Genomic DNA, 16,008 nt, shown 5'->3' with positions numbered 1-16,008 from the left:
CCTGCTACAAATTTAGCTTAACACTGAAGGGGGGGGGGGGGACTGAGGAAATTCTCCCTCTGGCTTGCAGCAGACTGATGACATCATCTCAGTCTAGGCAAAGTCAGTGGACTGGCGCCCAAGGATGGATTTTTAATGATAAAAGGTGGAGCTTTTCTGAAAAATGATCTGCCTGGGGTCATTGATTCTAATCCCAACCATGACACCACCTGCCTGGAGTTCGCATATTCTCCCTGTGCCTTTGTGGGTTTCCTCTGGGTTCTCCGGTTTCCTCCCAAACTCCAAAGCCTTGCTGGTAGGTTAACTGGCTCTGGTCTAAATTGGCCCTGGTATGTGTATGAATGTGAGTGTAGGACCTTAGATTGTACGCCCCTTGATGGCAGGGAGTCAGGGACTGATGTGAATGTACAATATATATATGTAAAGCGCTGCGTAAATGGATGACGCTATATAAGTACCTGAAATAAATCAATAAATATTTAAAGCTGAGAGGTCATGTGATCACTAATAGCCAATGTAAAGTAGAGATGTTACGTGACCACTCAGAGCCAATGCAATTAAAGCTGAGAGGTCGTGCGATCCCTGTGAGCCAATTAAATTGGACAGAGGGAAAGGAGGCTACAGTATTGGCTGGTGGGTGGGAGGGGGCGCCCTCGCCGGATGATGACAGCAATTTCAGTATAGATGGTGAAAAGGGGGCTCTTTAATCAAAGCTGAAATATCATGTGACCACTCAGAGCCAATGTACTAAAACAGAAATGTCATGTGACCAGTCATAGCCGATGTAATAAAACAGAAATGTCCTGTGACCAGTCATAGCCAATGTAATAAAACAGAAATGTCATGTGACTAGTCAGAGCAAATGTAACAAAACAGAAAGGTCATGTGACCACTCAGAGCCAATGTAAGAAAACAGAAAGGTCATGTGACCACTCAGAGCCAATGTAAGAAAACAGAAAAGTCCTGTGACCACTCAGAGCCAATGTAACAACACAGAAATGTCATGTGACCAGTCATAGCCAATGTAATAAAACAGAAAGGTCATGTGACCAGTCATAGCCAATGTAATAAAACAGAAAGGTCATGTGACCAGTCATAGCTAATGTAATAAAACAGAAATGTCCTGTGACCACTCAGAGCCAATGTAATAAAACAGAAATGTCATGTGGTCACTGAGAGCCAATATCATTGAAGCTGAGAGGTTGTGTGATTGTTGGGAGCCAATTATAGGAAAGCACAGAGGGAGATGAGGCTGCAGTATTGGGCTGTAGATGGGAAAGGTCATGTGATCACTCTGAGCCAATCTAATGAAAGCAGAGAGGTCATGTGATCACCCTGAGCCAATCTAATGAAAGCAGAGAGGTCATGTGATCACCTGGAGCCAATCTATGATAGCAGAGAGGTCATGTGATCACCCTGAGCTAATCTATGACAGCAGAGAGGTCATGTGATCACTGAGCCAATGTATGCCAGCAGGGAGGTCACGTGATCTCTGAGCCAATCTAATGACAGCAGAGAGGTCCCTTGGAAGGCCAGGCTGCAGTATCGTGTGTGGCTGTGAGGGGGCGCCCTCACTGGATGATGATAGGGCCCTGTAAGCTGTAGTTAGTGCTTTGCTCCATGATACGCCCTGTATAGTGATAACACCCCTCATCTATGGCCCTCTGATCGCCTCTTATATACAGCATAGTCTGTTTATACAGAAGACTATGCGCAGTGACACCTTGTTGTCATCAAGGACGCGTCAACTTCTTACACCGGGCCGTACCCTTCCACGCATGCGTCTTCCACGCGCCACATCCGCCGACATTTTTTTTTTTACTATCCGCGCACGCGCACTTGCACCTCGGCCGCACCCTGCCCGGCAGCACGTTTGCTCGGCTCGAGGCCGCAGACACGCCCCCCTCCTTCTCCAAATCTCCATTTCCTGTTCGCTGGCCGGAGAGACAGCAAACCCCGCCCACCCCTCCCCTTTTGCACTCCTGCGGGGGGAGGTTCCGTCCCCCCTCCCTCGTGTCAGGGCGCGCTTTATAAAGGGCGGGGCCGGCGGGAGACGATTCTGCGCGCGCACCCCTCCTGGAACACGAGGTGTTTTTCTGTGTTCTCCTCTCACACCCGCTCACCCGTCTGAGGAACACCATGTCGGCCGTCTGGCTAGACTACGTCTACAACATGGTGGACGGCAAAGTGTGTACGGACTGCGCCATCTACTCCCTGGCTCCTCCACACGGCGTGTGGGCCGCCTTCCCTGGAGGGGGCTTCACCTGTGTCAAGGTACGTGGGCGCCTCAGGGCGGGGCACCATCAACATAGATGGCCCCTTGGATGTATGTATGGCCCTCTGTATGCGGGGGGCCCGTGTACATATAAGGGGCCCCTTGGATGTATGGCCCACTGTATACAGGGGTCACTGTATGGGGGGCCCCATCAACATAGATGGCACTTGGTGTACATATAAGGGGCCCCTTGGATGTATGTATGGCCGTGTGTATGGGGGGGCCCCCATCAACATAGATGGCCCTTAGTGTACATATAAGGGGCCCAGTGGATGTATGGCTCTGTATACAGAGGGCACTGTGTATGGGGGGCCCGTGTACATATAAGGGGCCCCTTGGATGTATGGCCCTCTGTATACAGGGGGCACTGTGTAGTGGGGCCCAATCAATGTAGATGGACTTTAGTGTGTAGGGGCCCCATGGACATAGATGCCTTAGTATGTTTAAGGGGGCCCCATGGCTGTATGTAGTGTAGGGGCCCCAATGGACATATACATGATCCTTAATATAGTGACCCCTCTGTATGGCTAGGGGCCCCTTGTGTGCATATAACATGTATGCCTCTTGATATACAGGGGCCACTCTTTTTTTTTTTTTTTTTTATGGGCTGTGTAGGGGATGCAATGTGTATGGGGCCCTCACTGAGTTTAGTTGGATGTTCAGTCTGTGTATGGGCCCCTGTGGGTGTATGGGTGACCCCTCTGGTCATGTGCCCCGTATGTATTGTATGAACGGGGATCCTTCTGTATGTATGGTGGGTGTTGTGCATCAGGTCCCGTGTATGTGGAGGGGGGTGCATCAGGTCCCATGTATGTGGAGGGGGATCCCACGGTCCATATGGGGCCCTGTGTATAGGGGGGTGTTGTGCATCAGGTCCTGTGTGTAGAGGGGGGGGTCCTGTGTGCGTCAGGTCCCTGTGCATGTATAGCGGGTCCCACGCACTGTCTATTTATAGGGCTGTGTATGTAGCGGGTCCTACTGTTTGTATAGTGGGGGTGTTGTGTATAGGAGCTCTTCTGTATGATGGTCCTGTGTATCTGGGGCCCCATGTTAGTATATGGACAATGTCTGTATACTGGCCTGACCACACCCATGTACTGGACTGACATGTCACCGCTATAGTGTACATCCCCTCCCCCATGTACTATACTGTCCCCTATATATCCTGTCTGCTGAGAGGGTCTGACACCACTTCCCCTCCCCCTGTGTATTCTGTACATCACCCTCCATGTCTGATCCTGTGTATGAGGGTCTGACACCACTTCCCCTCCCCCTGTATACATCACCCTCCATGTCTCTGATCCTGTGTGAGGGTCTGACACCACTTCCCCCTGTATATTCTGTACATCACCCTCCATGTCTCTGACCCCCCCTCCCCCTGTATACATCACCCTCCATGTCTCTGACCCTGTGTGTGAGGGTCTGACACCACTTCCCCTCCCCCTGTATACATCACCCTCCATGTCGCTGACCCTGTGTGTGAGGGTCTGACACCACTTCCCCTCCCCCTGTATACATCACCCTCCATGTCTCTGATCCTGTGTGAGGGTCTGACACCACTTCCCCCTGTATATTCTGTACATCACCCTCCATGTCTCTGACCCCCCCCCTCCCCCTGTATACATCACCCTCCATGTCTCTGACCCTGTGTGTGAGGGTCTGACACCATTTCCCCTCCCCTTGTATACATCACCCTCCATGTGTCTGATCCTGTGTGAGGGTCTGACACACCACCCCCGCTCCCCATACTTCCTCACTTCTATACTCCGCTATACTTGCCTCACCCTCCATGCTGTCCTCTATACTTCCCATCTACTGTATGAGGATCTTCCCCATCAGCTTGTCACCTATACACTGCTACTGTTCTGTATGGGGTCACCCACTTCATGAATTCCAGTGGCCCCTGTACTGATCCAGGATGGTGAGGGAAGAGATGGCTACTGTTCTGGCCTGAATGGAGATAAGGCACGGCCTTGTACCCATCTGGGATGGAGGGAACGAAGAGGTGGCCCCTGTACTGGCTCAGCAGGGGGTTTAAATAGGTGGCCCCAGTTCTGGCAGGAAGAGAGCCCCTGTACACTGTGCTGGCTCTGGATGGGGGTAAGAGATGCCCATGTACTGATCTGGGATGGAGTAAAGAGGTGGCCCCTGTACACTGTGCTGGCTCTGGATGGGGGTAAGAGATGCCCATGTACTGATCTGGGATGGAGTAAAGAGGTGGCCCCTGTACACTGTGCTGGCTCTGGATGGGGGTAAGAGATGCCCATGTACTGATCTGGGATGGAGTAAAGAGGTGGCCCCTGTACACTTTACTGGCTATGGCGTGGAAAAGGTTTCCCTTGTGTTGCCCTGGATGGGGGCGGTCCTGGCTCTGGATGGGGGAGGGGAGGGCCCCTTGGCTGTCCTGGCCTGGCCCTGGATGGGGATCTTGGGTGGTCACCATGCCTCTTTAGGCTCACATGTCACTGTAGGGTTGCCTCTACAGTTCATGTAGACCTCTTCCTAGCCGGCCACACCCCTATGAGCTCTGTATGGCCCATGGGCAGGTATATATACTGTACAGCGCTACATCTCCAGGGTCCCCATCAGACCTGTCGTGTCCTCTATACATCGCTCATAAAATCTGTTCAAAATGTCCCTTTTACTATAGATCCAGTGAATGACTGGCTCTCCTTATTCCTGCATTGTCCTCCATACACTGTACCACCTCTATGGGTTTCTGCCTGATCTGTTACATGTTATACATTAACACCTTTTATATACATTGTTACCTTTTATAGATGGCTGTTCTCTAGTACTCTGGTCTCATCTGTCACCATACATTATGTATCTCCTGTGGCTTCTGCTCACTGACACCACTGTTGTCCTACACTAGAACTTCTATTCTGTCCAGTTTTGATATGTGCCTGCTCTGTAATGGTCACAGGTCCCTAATGTCCTTCTGGACATGGATGACACCACATCTCTGGGTTTCTGCCAGTTCTAATGCACCTCATCCTTTTCTATTGTAAATGTCTTTAGTGTCTCCTGTTCCATGAAGTCCCAACAATTGTGTGTCCACTACAAGATGCCATGTCTTCTCATTCCTGACCACACAAGCTTCCTGTAGTTTAATGATTGACTTGCCTATACAATGTTACGTATGTCCCCAGTGCAATAAAGTTTCAGGTTTTGGTTGATTTCCAGTGGCATCCCCCCCTCACAAAACTAGCACCCATTGCAAAAAAAGTGAGCACATGAAAAGTGAAGTGTGCAGGATGTATGTGTGGCCCTCCTCCGAAGAGACAGGACCGTAGCCCTGATCACCGGGTTGGAGGCTCCTGATGGGGACTGGGGCACTCACTAGGTCCACCTGGCTGAAACCAGGTGGACTCCTTCCTTCAGGCCGGTTGAAGCAATGCCACCCTGAGTACTAAGTGGGGTTCTCCTGAAGGGAGACTCCTGAGGAGGCCCTGACCAAAAGGCCACATGCCTCCAACCCCCCCCCCCATGGCACATACATGTGAGCCATCTGAGGCCTATAACAAAACCTTTTGGGTAGGTGACCCACTTCCTCATCCCATCTAGATGATGGGACTGGCTGACTATTGCAAGCACTGCAGCTTGGTGGTTTCAAGGGCTTGAGTCCTCACACTGGTGGTGCTTGCATCAGCTGAAGCCCCCTACCGGGGAGATGTGGGGCAGGCTGCATATGGCCTAGCGGCATTCCATTGACAAGCTCATCAAAGCATTTTTAATGTACAAGGGCATATAAAGTGCATGAGCAATGTCTCTGTAAGGTGGAGCTGGCCTATTTAGTCATGCATACTGGCCATTTAACCTGGTGCATGAGGCCCCAGCTCTCAGGTCTGGGTAGAAGCTTCATGTGTTCAGCCCCTGTGCCTTCATCCTGAGATACCGTTGCTGGACCGTGCAAGCAGTGCTCATGTTTTGGGCAGTATGCACCCAGGGACGATTGTCCGCAATATAGACTGCATTTGGGGGATTGGTCTTGGGATCTATGCACCCGGGGACAATTGTCAGCAATGTAGGCCATTTGGGGGATATGTCTTGGGGCTCTATGCACCCAGGGACAATTGTCTTCAATGTAGACTGCATTTGGGGGATTGGTCTTCAGGCTCTATGCACCCAGGGACAATTGTCCGCAATGTAGACTGCATTTGGGGGATTGGTCTTGGGGCTCTATGCACCCAGGGACAATTGTCAGCAATGTAGACTGCATTTGGGGGATTGGTCTTGGGGCTCTATGCACCCGGGGACAATTGTCCGCAATGTAGGCCATTTGGGGGATTGGTCTTGGGGCTCTATGCACCCGGGGACAATTGTCCGCAATGTAGGCCATTTGGGGGATTGGTCTTGGGGCTCTATGCACCCGGGGACAATTGTCCGCAATGTAGGCCATTTGGGGGATTGGTCTTGGGGCTCTATGCACCCGGGGACAATTGTCCGCAATGTAGGCCATTTGGGGGATTGGTCTTGGGGCTCTATGCACCCGGGGACAATTGTCTGCAATGTAGACTGCATTTGGGGGATTGGTCTTGGGGCTCATACTGCCCTAAATGTTTGTTCAGCTTGGTGCAGTCCAGTTGTCAGCCTCGGTTTGACAGGCTGCCGGCGGCAGGGCTGTACAGTATTTCCTAGATGCCAGTGCCTTAGGATCTGGGGCTGAGCATCTAGTGTTCCCCAGGCCTTCAAAGCTTTGCATGTGATCCCTATGCACTCGGTGCATCTCTATGGTATGCTGCCTTTATTACACCAGGTTCATAAGCATCCTGTATAGGGTCCCTACCTCAAGTACAAGGGCCCTAAAGTCATTTCAGTGTCCTGTAAACATTGGGTGGAATTTACTGGAACAGGAGCAGCTGTGTGTAGCAACCACTTGGCTTCTAGCACAATGGGGGGCAAATTGTCCCCCATTGTAAATCATGTTATGGGTTCATGCCATTCTACACCAGGACCCTTGTAGGTTCCTGTGCCCATCCATTTATCTCCAGTACTTGTATAGTGCCAATGTATGCAGAGCTTTACACCTGTATAGTACATTCCCATCAGTCCTGCCCTCGATCTATGGTGTCCCTGTATAGCACATGACTGCTCCATGCAGGCACAGCTCCATGCCTCCACTCTGTATTGTCCTATAGGGCCCACGTATGCAGTTTCTCCAGATTCCGATGTCCACAATAGACGTGTCAATTCCTTTATTGCCTCCTGTGCTAATGACATGGCTGTATATGCCGGGTGATTGGTGGCCATTGTATGCAGCATAACCTTTTCTCTATATACTGCTGGAAGTCTTGCGTCATTTCACCGTGTAGGGCTGTAACCAAGCCAATTCAGTTGTATTTGAGTGCCGTACATTTCAGTGAAGGGCTTTCATTTGCCTGTACAGCTCCCTGCCTTCTAGATGACCAGTCTTGTTAAAGCAGAGCTCCATCCTTTCAGTTGTACCGGTTCATCTCCTGTAATTAAATGGCTTCTTGGTGTGCACTTGAAGCAGCAGCAAGTCCGGTCATTTCCTGGTTGGAGGACGCTCTACATCCTGTAGCACTTTCCTCCCCAGCCTGACTGTCCCTGACCCGCCCCATTCATTGGTTTTCAGTTCTTTACATCATGGAGGCTCGGCATCCTATGTATGCAAATGTAGCCTGCCTAGGAACGCCCACTCTGGGTTGACACCCAGTCAAGGAGTTGGGATACTTGCAGGTCTCCCAAAAGCTGGCTCACTGCTTGAATCAATTTGAGGACCCTTGAGGTGTACAGCACACTGCTGGCCCCTCCCACCAGTCATGATCTGCCTGCATTGCATAGAGAAGCATAGACCAGTTATGACCTCACTAGGTTTAAAATGAGGTGCAGGGAAGGAAAACATTGCAAATTATAGCTTGTACAGTATTTAGTGCATGTTGCGTTACTTTGGGGTCTTGCTGTAATGTTCATCTTTGTCCAGCCCTTTCACCACGTGTACAGCTTTTCCCTCAATTCTTGTACGTTCTCCTAACCAACATTGTCAACTTGTTTCACCCAACTGCTGGTAAATATCATCTGTTTAACCTGAAGTACATGCTTCATCTCCTACAGATGTCTCCATCCTATCTTTTTAGGTTACTGTTGGTTATTTACTAACGGGTGTGGAAATTCTTTCAAAAATTACTTGTCCATGGGCCAAATTGGGGTCTCGATCTACTTGTCCCTTGTGACAATCTACTTGTCCTTATTAAAAAAATAAAACTCCTTGCCAGGATGGAAAATATGAAGGGTTGATGTATTGCAAGGGTCTTCAAACTATGGCCCTCCAGCTGTTGAAGTACTAGTCCCATCATGCCTCTGCCTCAGTCTTGCCTGTGGCTCAGGCTTGCAAGGCCTAATGGGAGTTGCAGTTCCTCAACCTGGAAGGCCGTAGTTTGGAGACCCCTGATGTATTGGAATGTGATGTTAGGAATGTCTGGAACTTAAGAACAAAAGGGGTTTTATGAGTTTTTGCTGTAAAATGTCTTAAAACCCCAAACTATAGGTATTCATTGCAGTTTTGTCCCATGGTATTTGCAGTGGTTTGATCAATTGGGTGTCCTGGTGGGATGGGACATCCTGCTCCCCCTGTAAAAGCGATCCAGTGGCTAGTTAGCCACTCAGATTTCTTTACAAGAGGGGAGGGTGGTCACGGGATGTATAGGGAGCTGAGGGCCAGTATAGACTGTACTCCATGGATTGAGGAATATTGGTGGGTTCTGTTCCCTGTGAGGTTTTCTTCCCCCTGATTACTTGGCATCCTGCCCCCTTATAAAGCCTGAGTCCCACCAGGGCCCCCCAATAACAAATATCTACAGAGGCGCCATACATCCAGGTACATTTAAAAAGGACCAACTCCCAAGAGTGGCATCTTGCCTTACAGAGGGCTGCAGGCTAGCAGAGGCAGGGGGCCCACTGCCTGTGGTGACATGTCAGGAGGGGAGGAGCTCAAAGGACAGGCCATACAGGAGTGGAATGGGACCAGACCTTACTGTACAGCAGGCCTGGGAGGGGGAGGTGCTCCAAGGACAGGCCACACAGCAGAGTGGAATGGGACCAGACCTTACTGTTCAGCAGTGACATGCCTGGGAGGGGGAGGAGCTCCAAGGACAGGCCACACAGCAGAGTGGAATAGGACCAGACCTTACTGTACAGCAGGCCACAGGCCTGGGGGGTAATGCCCAGCAGTGACATGCCTGGTAGGGGGAGGTGCTCCAAGGACAGGCCACACCTGCCCACTGGAGTGGGGTGGGACCAGACTTCACTGTAGAGCAGGCTGAGGGCCTGGAGAAGGGAGCACAGTGCCTGGCAGTGACTTCCAGGGGGTGTGAGGAGCTTTTGAGTCCAGGGACAGGCTACATGGGACAGCCAATGGAGGGAGTGGGCTCCATTGGATCTGACCGCTGGCTCCATTGGATCTGACCGCTGGCTCCATTGGATCTGACCGCTGGCTCCATTGGATCTGACCGCTGGCTCCATTGGATCTGACCGCTGGCTCCATTGGATCTGACCGCTGGCTCCATTGGATCTGACCGCTGGCTCCATTGGATCTGACCGCTGGCTCCATTGGATCTGACCGCTGGCTCCAAACCCTACTGCTTGCCCTCAAGGCTACATGTAGAAAAACCTGGTGGCTGGCACCTGGAACTGCATGTGTCGGGCTATTAGAATCGCACATCCCTGTACTAAAACTTGAGGGTACAAATTCTGGTGCAGCTCTGCATGGATGCCAATCAGCTTCCAGCTTTTATTGCCAAAGCTTAATTGGACAAGCTGAAGGTAGAAGCTGATTGGCCGCCATGCACATCTGCCCTGATTCTGGGTGCTCCAGTTTTAGTAAATCTCCCTCTTTGAAGTTTCATGGACAGATTCTTCGCCCTGCAGATCTAGAATGTGGTGTGGGCTCTCCTCGGTGCCTATTGTGTAACCTGCAGCTGTGTGTTGTGCAGCCAGCAAGTCTTCCTGAAACTTGAGTTCCTTCTCATTTGCAGCAGATTGCCCAACCCTGTCCTAGTTCCTGCGCTCTGTATTGTACTTTATAATTGTATGGTTCATAGACCCGGGCATGCAGTGCTGTGTACCATGCATGTTCTGCATACCCTCCCCCATGTCTGCAGCATGGTGAGGTGGCAGTTTCCTGTGCATTGTCTGTCCTGCATGTATGAATCCTCAGCCTAGGCTTGACTCATAATTTAGTCACATGTCTGACGGGACATTTGGTGACAACTTGCAGACCTCGCTGCTTGACTACGGTCTTCTGAACTTCCCAACGCTTGTGCTGAGCATACATTCATCTGCATGTCACATTCTTGTGAGTTTTTTTCGTTAACCACTTCCTCTTGCAGTGCGCTCGGAATTCTGAGCTTTCTGTAGAGCGATGACTTCACAGGTTACTGAAGTGCGGTGGAGTCTCATGGCCGTGCACTTTGATGGGAATAAAAGTTCTCGAACAATAAACTTCAGTGACACAGCCCTGCGGCTGTACTCGGGGCGGGGCAGGGAGGACGGTGAGGGCTGGAACTGCTGCACATGGCTTATGGTGCAATCTTTCCATACTGTAATTAAAGCCTTTGTGTCCATTGCCTTAGTCCAGGATCCCTTCTGTACTTTTCCAGAATGTTAACCTCTCATTTACTGTTCTAGTTGGGTGAAATGGGCCCAAAACAGTTGGAGGGACTTTGCTACAGTTTAGTGTTGTAAGTTGGGTTCGGCATGTGAGAAAATGAAGCCAGGTCAACTGTCCTTCAAAATGACTACAGATACCTGTCTTTTTGGGTGACTTGAATCTGTGCCGGTGGCGCGAGCCTCGCTTCGTGCCGGTGGCGCGAGCCTCGCTTCGTGCCGGTGGCGCGAGCCTCGCTTCGTGCCGGTGGCGCGAGCCTCGCTTCGTGCCGGTGGCGCGAGCCTCGCTTCGTGCCGGTGGCGCGAGCCTCGCTTCGTGCCGGTGGCGCGAGCCTCGCTTCGTGCCGGTGGCGCGAGCCTCGCTTCGTGCCGGTGGCGCGAGCCTCGCTTCGTGCCGGTGGCGCGAGCCTCGCTTCGTGCCGGTGGCGCGAGCCTCGCTTCGTGCCGGTGGCGCGAGCCTCGCTTCGTGCCGGTGGCGCGAGCCTCGCTTCGTGCCGGTGGCGCGAGCCTCGCTTCGTGCCGGTGGCGCGAGCCTCGCTTCGTGCCGGTGGCGCGAGCCTCGCTTCGTGCCGGTGGCGCGAGCCTCGCTTCGTGCCGGTGGCGCGAGCCTCGCTTCGTGCCGGTGGCGCGAGCCTCGCTTCGTGCCGGTGGCGCGAGCCTCGCTTCGTGCCGGTGGCGCGAGCCTCGCTTCGTGCCGGTGGCGCGAGCCTCGCTTCGTGCCGGTGGCGCGAGCCTCGCTTCGTGCCGGTGGCGCGAGCCTCGCTTCGTGCCGGTGGCGCGAGCCTCGCTTCTCCATTTCCTGCTGGCTGACATGTTCTGTATTGCATGCATGGTACAGTAACTGACACAATAGGGAGATTTATGAAGACCAGAGCAGCTGTGCATGGCAACCAGTTGGCTTCTAGATTTTATTTCAAAGTGTAACAGAACACTATGCACAGCTGCTTCAAATTTAGTAAACATTACTAGCCATCTGCCTGTGTGGAAGCGGGGTGGGCGACCCTTGACGCCCATATTGCACCACTTTTCTTTGCCAAGCATGCCTACTGCACATCCAGTGCATGGACTAGCTGTCACCAACAGTTCCTGGTAACTCCTGCAAACCATCTAACCCATGGGTGTCAAACTGGTGGCCCTCTAGCTGTTAAACTACAAGTCCCTTCATACCTCTGCCTTTGGGAGTCATGCTTCTGTCAGTCTTGCAATGCCTCATGGGACTTGTAGCTTGGGAACAACTGGAGGGCCACCAGTTTGATACCTGTGATCTAGCCTGACTGGACTGACCCTGACCACTTTGTTTTTCAGTCATGGAGGCTGAGCCTAACATTGGTGTTACCTAGGATGGTCTGCATTCAAATGGTGCCTACCTAGGAATGCCCACTCCAGATCTGCTTCAACTCGGTAGCATGGTTGTAGCTAGGGGGGGGCAATGGTTTGAAAAGTCCCATGAGGCATTGCAAGAATGAGTTACAAGCATGACTCTCAAAAGGCAGAGGCATGATTTCCAACAGCTAGAGGGCCACCAGTTTGACACCCCTTGGTTTGTATAACTCAATCACCATCCCACAGAGCTCTTAAAGAGTACCAAGACATGATACTGTGTTCAGAAAGCCAACCCCTCCCACCAGTTTGGCTACAACTGGTGGGCTGCCAGTTTGACACCTGTGATCTACCCTGTATGGAAGCTGATCAGGTAGCCCTTGACACCCTTGTGCATGTCTCTGGTACACCACTTTTCTATGCTAAGAGCAGGCATGCTGACAATGGCCATTGTTGGCTCCCATCGCAGTAAGTCGGTGCTAGTGGCTCCTTTCATGTGACCACTGGCTGCTAATCAGTGCTCACATGATCGAATGCCACCTCCAATCCATACCCCCTCTTAAAAAGCAAGCAGAATGCAGTGGGAAGGGGTTAAGTGTGTTTAGCAGGTTTTCCAATGACGACAGATTGCAACCCACAGCAGGGACTAGTCTTAGAATAGAAATGTAAAATGTATACATAGAATACACTTGTCATTGACCCTGAGTAAATATTCCAGCAAAGTACATATAACCATAGCCTGCTTTGCACAAAGGTACAGGATTGCTAGTTTCACTGTTGAATCTCTGGCTTGTCCCTCAAACAAAACTCTAGTCTGATCATGCATTCAAACAGGTTCAGATGTGGTCAGATTTCCCAGGGCTTGCATGACTTGAATGCATTTCATGCTTTGATTTCCTTCCAATACAGTGAGACTGAAGGATGTGTTCTAGGCTGCTTGCATGGTCCTGGCCAATATTCCATGGCTGTGCCCCATGTGTCATAGATGGATTTTTTTTTTTCCTGGCAAATCCACTTCCATGAGAATGCTGCCACCTACAGCATTGCTTATTTCCAAAAGCATTAAACCACTTCACATTGTGGACTTTCTATGACAAATCCTAGATTGTTCAGGGGTCAGGTCACTGGCCACCATCTGTTGGCTTGAGTCTGATCAGCTGTTCATCCAGATCTTATCATGATTGTATGCTCTTCTATCTAAACAGTGGCCCACTTTACAATACAGGTTCTCATTAATTTGAGTATATTTTATGTTGGAGCTTGCTTACCGTGGTCAACAGTGACCATACACTTCCAAAGATGTTGGGAAACTAGGCGAACTACCGTGGTCAACAGTGACCATACACTTCCAAAGATGTTGGGAAACTAGGCCAACTACATTTGAACAAATCTCTTCCTCAGCATAAGTACCAGTTTTGTTAATGGGTAACCAAAGTGTCCCCCCCAAATCAAAACCAGATCATCTAATAGTTTGCCTCTGGCTAGAAGACCTTAGTGCTGACTTCCAGGCATGGGTGCCATTCAGAGCCTTATCTTGACATGGCAGATCATGACATCACCACCCTGCCTCTACATTTTGTCCAGTCAGCAAAGGTCTTGGCGTTGAAGAAAAGACCTGTGAATGAGGATCCCCATGCAGATGCTTTGCATGGTACTTGGAAGACAGCCGTAGCACTGACTACCACAGTGATTTTCCACTTCCACAGGTATGGCATTTGCATAGTTTGGTCCAAGCTGGACCAATGTAATGCTATGGAATCCATACCTTGGTCTTGGCCTTGAAGTTCACCCTTGTACAGAGGGCACTTTGCCTCCTCCCTGACCAAAGTCTACCCCCCCACCAGTGGCATACTTGCCATGATTGATGCCCATGGCCTCCAGTGTTTGACATGCAGTGCCACAAGTCCTTTGTTTCCTGACTACATCTGTGCAGGAGAGTCCCCTAAGTCAGAGGGGCTCGTCTCCTGGCCAGGAGCTGGGAAGTTGACTAGATTCATAGTCTATGGGGCTGTGCTGCACAGATGCAGCTTGTGGCATGGGATGAAAACAGTCCCAGGATGCCATAGGTGTTGGATCTCAGTACATATCTAGGGAGAGTAGGATGGTTTTGGTCAAGGAGGGGGCAAAACAAGTTTACTATGAAAGTGCACATGTGATATTGCTTCTGACATTATGGGTGTGTTCAGGTCATAGGCTGGTCCATCAATGCTTTACTAGCATAATGTGGATCTAAAGGTGCCAATGTCCCTCACTCATGTAAAAATGTACATCACTTGTAAATTCCTGTATAGACTGCTGTGGAGTAGCCACACTATAGCATGTAAGAAACCACATCTAGTGCTTTGCCCAAGCTGGCAACATGACGGCTCCCTACATGGCACAATGTAGCACATGACTGACCATACTGGGATTGGCCATCACACCTGGCTCCCCATGGCACATGCATCAACCAAGCTGCACTTTGTGAATGGTCCTGCAGCCTTCTGGAGCTGTTTTGCAAAAGGTGTGCTGAACGTCATTCGAATTGCCTAGGTGATCTCTGCAGAAATGGGTACCCTTCAAAACTAGGTGTGCTCTTTTCTCTACAATTATGGCAGGGGGAGCATAAAGCTGAACTTTGGCTAAGTGGTTAGCACATCTGCCTGGCCGTACTAACGGCAATGGTTCGAATCACAACCATGGCACCACTTGCCTGGAGTTTGCATGTTCTCCCTGTGCCTGCATGGGGTTTTTCCAGGTACTCCGGTTTCTTCCCACACTCCAAAGACATGCTGGTAGGTTAATTGGATCAAGTCTAAAATTTGTATGTGTATGAATTTAAGTTGGGGACCTTAAATTGTATGCCCCTTGAGGGTTAGTTTGATGTGAATGTAAAATATGTATAAAGTGCTACATAAATATTGGTGCTACAGAAGTTCCTAAAATAGGGGAGCTTCACCCAAAAGGGAAGTGTAAGATCTGCTTACGTTATGGCCTCTATACTTGAGTCATCAGCCTGAAATGGGAACCCCATACTCTTGACTTCCTGTGCTGCACATCCATCTGATGGGGCCAGCATTTGAGGACATTGACGGTCACCATATGTAAGATATAATATATCAAATGCTATTATGCCAACCCCAGATTGACCGTATCCGGCCTTCAGTGCAACCAAATCCTGACAGCGGTCTCCAACATGGTTGCAGCCAGATGAGTGACAGTAGCCAAGCCTACCCATTGGTGATCAGACCTTCAATTGTTAGTCTCCACCCTTAATAGTCCAAGGACCTGGGCAGAGCGTTCCTTCTACACTGAAGGCCACATGTGAGATCAGTTGAGGTAGTGTAAGCAAGCGGCATAAAAGTACTTGGGATCTGGATTCACGTCTACTACATACAAGTAGCTGTCTACCAAGCAATTAATAGTGGATCTTGTGTGGAGCCACTTTTTTTTAATCTTGGTGTCACACAATGGTCTGTGGATTCCACTTGCAACTGAGACCCAATCACAAGACTGAAGATGGGATTGGTACAGGACTCCCAAGGTATAGGCAAACTTGTTCCTTGCCCCCCCAGACTGCACATAAATAGATCACGGATTTAGAACACTTGGGTTGCTTTTCTGTAGTCAGTTGTACAATTCCTGCATTACAGATGACTGAACATTGCGTGTCATTGTATAACAATAGGATAAACTGTTAGCCGTGCTTGATTGGAAGTCTTTCAGGTACCAATAGTGGTATCTGGTGTAAAACATGCAAATGTAGTCATTGCTTTTTATCTGCCTTGCAAATTCTTGACGCTGCA

The 16,008-nt window shown here is 50.4% G+C and overlaps 1 protein-coding gene across 1 annotated transcript in view; it reads left to right on the top strand.

Moving 5' to 3' along the window:
• The first annotated feature begins 2,053 nt into the window (after positions 1 to 2,053).
• LOC149441178 (profilin-1-like) overlaps positions 2,054 to 16,008 on the top strand; it is a 33,071-nt gene continuing 19,116 nt past the window's right edge. The window contains exon 1 of the mRNA XM_089657660.1: positions 2,054 to 2,274. Within this exon, the coding sequence (XP_089513786.1) occupies positions 2,140 to 2,274 (135 nt within the window). The 5' untranslated portion in view covers positions 2,054 to 2,139. The remainder of the gene's footprint in view (positions 2,275 to 16,008) is intronic.

Source organism: Staurois parvus, unplaced genomic scaffold (genome assembly GCF_062004578.1).
Source record: "Staurois parvus isolate SC_StPar_1 unplaced genomic scaffold, SC_StPar_1.0 ptg001017l, whole genome shotgun sequence".
NCBI classification, from domain to species: Eukaryota; Metazoa; Chordata; class Amphibia; order Anura; family Ranidae; genus Staurois; species Staurois parvus.
The sequence above is the reverse complement of the archived record's forward strand: the minus strand, read 5'-3'. Positions and strand labels throughout refer to the sequence as shown.